The sequence below is a fragment of the Kryptolebias marmoratus genome, linkage group LG23 (assembly GCF_001649575.2).
Source record: "Kryptolebias marmoratus isolate JLee-2015 linkage group LG23, ASM164957v2, whole genome shotgun sequence".
In the NCBI taxonomy this organism is placed as follows: domain Eukaryota; kingdom Metazoa; phylum Chordata; class Actinopteri; order Cyprinodontiformes; family Rivulidae; genus Kryptolebias; species Kryptolebias marmoratus.
In genome coordinates, this window is record NC_051452.1 from 6596948 (window position 1) to 6605609 (window position 8662).

General features: G+C 45.3%; 1 protein-coding gene across 1 annotated transcript; it reads left to right on the forward strand.

Moving 5' to 3' along the window:
• Nucleotides 1-851: 851 nt before the first annotated feature.
• LOC108251072 (nuclear receptor subfamily 4 group A member 2-like) lies at nucleotides 852-8531 on the forward strand. The gene is made up of 7 exons (XM_017441242.3): nucleotides 852-981; nucleotides 1065-1819; nucleotides 3067-3196; nucleotides 3272-3429; nucleotides 4186-4385; nucleotides 4495-4673; nucleotides 5605-8531. The coding sequence occupies exons 2-7, from the start codon at nucleotides 1070-1072 to the stop codon at nucleotides 5859-5861; spliced, it is 1674 nt and encodes a 557-aa protein (XP_017296731.1). The 5' UTR covers nucleotides 852-981; nucleotides 1065-1069; the 3' UTR covers nucleotides 5862-8531.
• Nucleotides 8532-8662: the final 131 nt, after the last annotated feature.

Genomic DNA, 8662 nt, shown 5'->3' on the forward strand with positions numbered 1-8662 from the left:
AAACATTAAAGCATTTAATTTCGTATTGTGTAAATGTTACATTAAAGGTTCATGTTAACTATATTACTAAACAGTTATAAACAATTAAAAAGAAGAAAATGTGAGTTTAAACTATCCAGAAATCAAATACTTGAAGGAATGAGTACTAACTGCTTTATGAATGAGCTGTTGGCGCTTAGAGTGTCTGTTGAGGATGACTCTCAGCTACTACCACACCACGTTTTAGTTCAACATCTGTAAGTTTGTCAGAGTTATAGTCATTTTGTGTTGATTACTGTTGATGTGCCAGTGAAAATAATGAGTTTCTGAGAGTTTCACTGAAATCTGTGCTCATGTTCATGAGATATTTTGCTAACAGACAAGAAGGGTTGATGTCACCAGTCAATGCCAAATTTTTAGACAATAAAAAAAGTCTCAGCTGGGAGTAAGTCTCAGCTACTACCACGTCAAGTTTTAGGTATATATTTGTAAAATTGGCATTTTTGTGTGGATAAGATCAGTTGGCTGTGGCGGCCATCTTGAATCCGCAGTGTGTTCATTCACAGATGGACATCCAGAGGTTACTATAATCCGTTCAGTGGTTCATGAGATATTTTGCTAACAGACAGACTAATGATTAAGAGCCAAAACGGCGGCGGGCGACAGGAACATTCAACAGAAACAATGGATCAGCTGTGCAACCATAAGATGCAGTTTTTTTCTAAAATTCTGACGCCAGCCGCAAGAAACCGACACAGTTTGGCATTTAAGGCTTCGGGCACGCGCGCACACACGCCCCTCCGTGCTCGGTGCGTAAAGGGGTTTGGCACAGAGCTGCGTCAACAAAAGCACATTGTCGGTGACTCCAGTAGGCAGTCTACGGGCGGAGAGCGGAGCGAGCGGCCGAACTCTGCCTGCAGATCGGATTCATGTCACTGTTTCTGCTCCGGGTTGGACTCTGAGGGGTTAAAGCTGACCGGAACAGCGCCTGAAGAGCTGAAGGTAAATTCTGCTCAGATGTTTGACAGGGTTGTTGTTGTTTGCAGGGAGGGTTTAAGGACTGTTGTTGTTGTTGTTGTTTGCAGACAGCATGCCGTGCATCCAGACCCAGTGCGGCTCCTCTCCGCCGGGGGCCAGCGCCGCCGCGGAGCGCAGCTGCGACTTCCTCACCCCGGAGTTCGTCAAGTTCAGCATGGACCTAACAAACAGCGAGGTGTCGGCGGCCGCGGCCGGACCCGGGTTCGGCCCCCCGGCGGACGGGTACGGCCCCGGGTTCGACGTGAAGCCGCCCTGCCTCTTCCAGATGCAGGTCCAAGGGGAGCCGCCGTGCGTCAAGGTGGAGGACGGCTGTCCGCGGTACCCGCCGCCGGATGAGCTGCTCTCCCCGCCTGGCGCAGTGTATTACTCCCCGCACGCCCCCGTCACAAACTTCCAGCCTCCCCCGGGACACCTCTGGGACGAACCGGGCTCTCTGTACACTTTCAGGCAGGACTACTTGGCCGCGGCGCACCGGAAGAGCGCGCTGTCCAGGTTTTCCCTCTTCTCCCTGAAGCACGCGCAGCACGGGGCTCAGACTGTGTCCGCCTGCCAGATGAAGCTGGACGGCTCTCTCCACGTGTCCGTGAACCTGGACGCGCACCAGCAGCTGGAGCAGCTGGAGCAGCCCGGGCTGGGGCTGCTCGCGCGGCCCCTGCAGCTCGCGCGCGGCGCCCGCTTCATGGAGACGTGCCCGGGCCGCGGAGCGCTGAGCGCGGAGGGGCTGTGCGCGGTGTGCGGGGACAACGCCGCCTGCCAGCACTACGGAGTGCGCACCTGCGAGGGCTGCAAGGGCTTCTTCAAGGTGCACTCACCTGCATCATCTAACGCACGTGCACATGTTTAATGAAACTTTTCCGCACAGAAGCAATTCCATCTCTGAGTTCAAATAATTGGGGTAAAAATCCCAGCAGACCTCCGGCCGTCCTCCTAACTGAACGTTTTGCTCCGGAGTCACGTTCTGACCTCCTGATTTCTTGACAGAAGGGTTTTTTGAATAAAAAAGTCCTCCTCCCGCAGAAGGATCCTCCCGGGGCTGGAGCTCCAAATTATGAACGACCACGACCGTGTATTTACCCACACCTCTGCTGAAGACCTCTGAGTGACCCTTCGGCCCAGAGGAGCAGGAGAGCTGCTGCTAATCCTCCCTGCTTGACTTTACTTTAAATTAAAATGACCTCAGAAACAATTAGGGGACAATTACACTGGAAAAACAAACGAATTTATTCGGTAAAGGCTACGACCAGTATTTAAAAACAAACATCTAAATCACTTTAAAACTGGTTTAATTTCAACCCTTTTAAAATTAGTTTAATTCTTACAGTTTTAACTCCTCATACTGTGTCAAGTTTTTATTTTTGCATCATTTTAATTCAGCAAATTGAGTAAATTTTAACTTGTTTTAACAGCTGCTGTGTGTTAGTTCAATTCAAACTAATTAAAATACAGTTTTTGGTCAAATTACTAAAATTATAACTAATTTGCTTAAACATCTAATTCAACTTTAGACACAAGTGACAATATTTATCCGAATTACCAGGCACAAAATGCAAAAATAGCATTTATTTAACAGTTCGTTAACAGGAATTTAATCATTTTCTTTGAGTTTCTGCCAAAAAAAATGTGTAATGGGAACATAATTTGAAAAACGTGAAAGATAAACACTTAAAGGATATAAAAACCCTAAAACAGGAAGTTTCCTAACGTTAACCAACTAATCTGTGTGGAAATGTAGGAAACTTTGCTTGAATTTTAATCAGATTTTTAGGCTGCAGTTGAAAATAAATAGTTCAGATTTGTCCATCTTATTAAATTACATTTATTAGCTAAAACATTTGATTAAACTCAGCTTATTACTGCTCAGAATCCCCTTTTACAGCCTAAGCCTGATACTTATTTAATGTTTCATCGTGTTTGAAGCTGAAGGTGTTAAAGTGAGCAGCAGCAGCAGGAGGTTCGGACATCTGATGGCTGACGGGTTGGATTTTATAATCTTCTCTGTGTTTAACAGCCCGCTGAAGGATTTTCTGTCTCTTCTTTCTCTCTGTGCAGCGCACAGTGCAGAAAAATGCCAAATACGTGTGTTTGGCTTCGAAGAGCTGCCCTGTGGACAAGCGCAGGAGGAACCGGTGTCAGTACTGCCGCTTCCAGAAGTGCCTGGCCGTGGGAATGGTCAAAGAAGGTAACCCTTGAAGCAGATCCCCCTCCCCGGGTTGGGTTCCTGTCCAGCCCTTTAAACCTTTCTTGTGTCCTGCAGTGGTGAGGACAGACGGGCTGAAAGGCAGACGGGGTCGTCTGCCGTCCAAGCCCAGAGCTCTTCCAGATTCGGTTCTGCGCGGCGGCAGCCTCCTGAGCGCCCTCGTCAGAGCTCACGTGGAGTCCAACCCCCCGACATCTCGCCTGGACTACTCCAGAGTAAGCAGATGATCCTCCCTCCGTCACGTAGCTAAAGTCAGCTCTCAGGATAGCTCAGGTCAGACAAACGCAAAAAAGTCCAAATCATGAATCCAGATCAGATCCAGATTCGAATCCGGTTACAGTCAGTTTAAATAAAATGTTAAAGTTATTTCCTCTTCGTCTCAATCGTCCATCCTGAGCAGCACGACGGGGACAGTGAGACAGAACCAGAACGGGGACGGGCGGGGGTTTGAGAGAGACGCAGACAGGCACAGGAAGTGGTCGAGGTGTGGTTCCTAATGACAGCGATAAGTACAGATATAAACATGGAGCAGAGTGAGTGAAGACAGCAGCAGAGTGAGGACATGTGGACAGCTTGTCCTCCAGCAGCAGAACTAAAGGAGAGCTCAGGAAACCCAAACCAGCCCGAACTGTAGGATCTATCAGAAAGGAAAGTCTTAAAGGTCGACACTTGTAGGAAAACTGGAAGCTGGTTCCACAAGAGAGGAGCCTGAGAACTGAAAGCTCCGCCTCCTGTTCTGCTTTTAGAACCTCTAGGAACCACGAGTAAACCTGCAGATTGAGAGAGAAGTTCTCTGTTAGGAAAATATGGAACAATAAGATCTTTAATCTAAGATGGAGCTGTGTTGAAGTTTTGCAGTTTAGAAGAAGGATTTAAAATCTGTCCTCAATCTGAGAGGCAGCCGAAACTGGAGAAACATGATCTCCCCTCAGCTGCAGCTGGAACTGCTGAGCTGTTGTGTTTCCCTGCAGCTCAAAGAGAGTCCAGGAGCTCTTCTGGGAGACGACGCTCAGTACGTGCGGCAGTTTTACGAGCTCCTGAGCAGATCCATGGAGGTGATCCGGGGCTGGGCGCAGAGGATCCCGGGCTTCTCCTCCCTGCCCAGACATGACCAAGATCTCCTCTTCTACTCGGCTTTCCTGGAGCTGTTCGTTTTGCGGCTGTCGTACAGGTAAGGAGCCCACCGCGACGTTTTAAAGATCTGCTCACGGCTGCGAACGTGTCTGAGTCTGCTGACTGTCGGGCAGAGCGCCTCTTCAGCTTCTCACCTGACGTTTCAGATCCAACCCGGAGGAAGGGAAGCTGATCTTCTGCGACGGCTCGGTGTGGCATCGGCTGCAGTGCCTGCGGGGCTTCGGGGAGTGGATCGACAGCATCGTTGAGTTCTCCGCCAGCCTTCAGAGGATGAACTTGGATGTTTCCACCTTCTCCTGCATCTGCACCCTCGCTCTGGTCACAGGTGAGCAAAAACAACCTCAAACAGGGTTTTTAATTTTAATTTAATTCAGGGAGTGACGAACTAAGACCACCAACCTCGAGACCAGCCTTTAAGACTTTTAAATAACTAATAATATTTAATTAAAGGTTCATGAGATAAACAGTTGAAAATATAAGTAAATTAAGCAGTTAGAGAAGGATATATATGAAGGGTTAAAGTTAATAATAAAATGTAAACGTTTTATGAACCATTTTTGCCACATAAGCAGGTGGAAAATACTTGTATGAAGAACGGGAATTGATGCCTAAATGGCAATTTATGATTGAAATAATCAGCTTAAAGTGTCACCAAACAACAGCTAAAATAGTGGTTAATGTTTATTCAAAGAGATATTGACCTTTAGAATCCAAATACTTGTATAAGATCAAAACAAACAAACAAAAAACTACAATTTCAGTGGATAATTCACAGGATTAATGATTGAAATAATAGATTTAGGTGGATAAACAGTTGAAAAATGGAGTAAAGGTTGAAAATATTACCTTTAATTGGCTAAAGAATTAGTTGGAAAATAAGAATGAATGGGTAGTTTTTAGGAGAGAGTTTAGTTTAACAAGATTTACCCAAAAATAAAACAAAGGCTACCTAAATGTCTGGAAAAGTTAGTTTAATAAAATACATTAGATGTGTTTATGGTTTATTTAGTAAAGAATTAGGTTAAAATAGAAGATTTCTAAGTAAAAATAGTTGTATTTTGGGTTATAAGTCTGAGCTAAAATAAAAAAACACCTTTATAAAACAGTTAGCATTTGTTAGCTTAAACTAAAACTTTTTTTTCAAAATAAAGGCCCTTGAACATCTAAAGCTGCTGTAAGTTTTAATCTGCAGCAGCCCACCAGGTTAGTTTACATGCGTTTGTTAATCTCTGATGCTCTTATTTTGAAACGCCCAGAGCGCCACGGGCTGAAGGAGCCGAGGCGCGTTGAGGAGCTGCAGAATCACGTGGTCAGGTGTTTGAAGGACGGCGGGCGTTCGGACGGAGGCCCCGCCCGCTGGAGCGACCACCTGTCCGGCCTGCTGGAGAAGCTGCCCGACCTGCGGACTCTGTGCGTCCAGGGCCTGCAGAGGATCTTCTACCTGAAGCTGGAGGACCTGGTGCCGCCGCCCGCCGCCATAGATAAGTTATTCCTGGACACGCTGCCATTTTAGGGACATTTTATGTTGTCCTCCACCGAAGGGGCTAAACTTTGTTTAGCGACATTTTCTATCATCCTACTCCTGGAGGGGTTTGATTTCTTTTAGGGACATTTTGTTATCCTACCATCGGATGGGGTTTGATTTCTTTTAGGGACATTTTGTTATCCTACCATCGGATGGGGTTTGACTTCTTTTTGGGACATTTTATGTTGTCCTTCCACCGGAGAAGTTTGATTTCTTTCAGGGACATTATATGTTGTCCTACCACCAGAGGGGTTTGACTTCTCTGGCTGGATGCCCATCATTGATTCCCGACAGTTTAAACTCCGTGAGGCGAATAAAAACAGGATCATAATTAAATCCAAGCTGCTGAGTGAGGATTGGCTGGAATCACCTTCCTGCCACTTGGTGCTACGGAGCAGATATCAGTTTTAATGTCATATTTATGAAGTTTAAACTCATAAATATGAGTTCAAAAGTCATATTTATCAGTTTTAGGATCATATTTACAAGTTTTATTGTCATATTTGAGTTCTAATAGGTATTATTATGAGTTTTAATGTCAGATTTCTACATTTTTGAGTCATAAGTCTGAGATGTAAAGTCATCTCTGAGCTTCAAAGTAAACATAACTTTTCATCTCAATGACCTTAAAATTCATTATTAATGATAAATCTCAAAATCACGACTTTGTGTTTTGTAATAATGATGTTTAAAGTCATAATGATGTCTTTGAAAATCATAATATGAGAAATAAATTCATATTTAAAGTCGTAATTATGAGTTTTAAGGTAAAAAATCTGAGATACAAAGTCATGATGGAGTTCAAAGGTATATTTATGAGATAAAAAGTCTTAAATATGAGTTTCAAAGACTCAAAATGAGAATTCATGATGTGGCTTTTATTTCTAAGTGGCAGAATTGGACTTCCATAGAAACAGGAGAAAAATTGTGACAAATTAGGTTAAAAACACACAAAAAAACAATTTCACATGAAGGAGTTTTTTCAGCTAGAAGTTGGATTGTTCCAGTTTTTTATGGATTAATCTAAAACCAAAACTTTTCACTGTAAGTAAGTAAAAGTCCACGTTTCGTCAGGTATTTTCCACGTTTTCCTGCCTGTAAAAGAACATTTTGATACGAGTTTGTCTCCATATTTAGTGATAATTCTGATGGTCAGCTGTGTTCTGAGTCTGTTGTTGTTCCTGCTTTAATAAATGACTGAATTTAAACAAAGTGAACTCTATTTTTTGTATTTTATGCATTTTTTTTTTAGGATTTTTTTTGTTTTATTTTGACTCACACATTCTGATTTTAAAAAAAAGTCTTGACACAGTGAAGTTTGATGGTAAATATTTCTGTCTTTTGGATGATTTCATGCTTTCAGGTGTTTTTATCGTGCAGATCTTTGGGTGATTTTGAGTCAAAGAGCATTAAAGGATGTGGGGAGGTTAAAGGTCACGGGGGGGGGNGGGGCTGGTTTATTTATTTTCGTGTTTCCTGACCTTTCTGCTGCCCTGCGGTCAGACGTGACATTAAAACATCACTTTCTGCTGCTCTGAGCGAAGGCGGCGAGAAGATCTCGGTTTGTTTTCCTCCTGCAGCCGAACTGCCGAGCGAGAAGACGCCGGAGACAGGAGGGAGGATTTGACTCGCTGCGGGTCGATACTCCATTCAGCGCTCGGGTTTGGTGGCTGGAGATAGAAACTAATCGATGGCGGATCTGAGATGACGGCGATTGGCAGGTGTGGATTAATTACAACAAAACTCTCCAGGAACAGACAGGCTTATGGAGTCAGAATAAATAAAAGCAGACAGAGACACACTTCAGGTTTTGTGCACAAACATAAAGTAAAGCAAAGGATTATGGGTCTCCGGGGGACTGGAAGGGTCCAAACCAAGCGTTAAGACTTTAATGAAATGCACGTTTGCAAATTTGATCAACTGGAGTGCGGTTTTTAAATGAAACACTTCACTGGGGCTCCTGAAAGCATCTCCCCTTCTTATTTCCTGCTTCGAACCGACTCAGCGTTTTGAGGTGGCGCTTCAAACTCGAAGAACCTTCGGACGAAACGTTGAAGCGAGTCGGATGTTCCAGCAAACGTCGGCCACCGGAAATCTGGGATAGTCTAAGCGGAGAAACCGTCAGCGTCTGGAGAGGAGAACCGGGGCTGAAAGAAGCTGGAACGGCAGGGTTACCGTGGCAGCCACGTGCCTGCGTCTCTCACTCCCTGGGACAGGCGGAGACAGGAAATAGAAAGCAAGCCTCAAAGAAACACTGAGCTCAGATCCGGTTAAAGTCGGAGCGAGTTGGGATGTGGACTCTGCAGCAGTGAGAGACACACCGGAGGGACAAAGATGTCTCCAATTTATATATGTCCCAAACTGTTTTCTTTAAGTTTCTGTTTGTATTTAGCTTTTAAGTTCTCGTTTTGGTTACGTGTGATCTGTGTTTTTGTCCTTCCTCTGTTGCGTCTGTCCCCTGTGCTCTTTGTGTCCCCGTCTTCACTCAGCTGTCCTCAGCCCGCGCCCATCTACAACTGTCCCAGGTTGGTAATCAATCACCTGTGTCCACTCCCCCAAATCACCATCTGCCTTTAAGACCTGTTTTTCCACTTCCTCACGTCCGATGTTCCTCGTGTCTCGCCCCTCGTGCCTCGCCCCTCGTGTCTCACCCTTGTGTCTCGCCCCCCCTGTCTCGTCCCCTGTGTCTCGCCCTTGTGTCTCGCCCCTCCTGTCTCGTCCCTCGTGTCTTGCCCATAGTGTCTCGCTCCTCGTGCCTCACTCCTCGTGCCTCGCCCCTCGTGCCTCGC

Excerpts from the sequence above, each read along its gene's own strand:
- LOC108251072 (XM_017441242.3), top strand. The coding sequence starts at position 1,070 with ATGCCGTGCATCCAGACCCAGTGCGGCTCCTCTCCGCCGGGGGCCAGC. Across the intron at positions 3,197-3,271 it reads CGTGGGAATGGTCAAAGAAG|TGGTGAGGACAGACGGGCTG; the intron begins GTAACCCTTGAA and ends TGTGTCCTGCAG. Across the intron at positions 4,386-4,494 it reads GTTTTGCGGCTGTCGTACAG|ATCCAACCCGGAGGAAGGGA; the intron begins GTAAGGAGCCCA and ends CTGACGTTTCAG.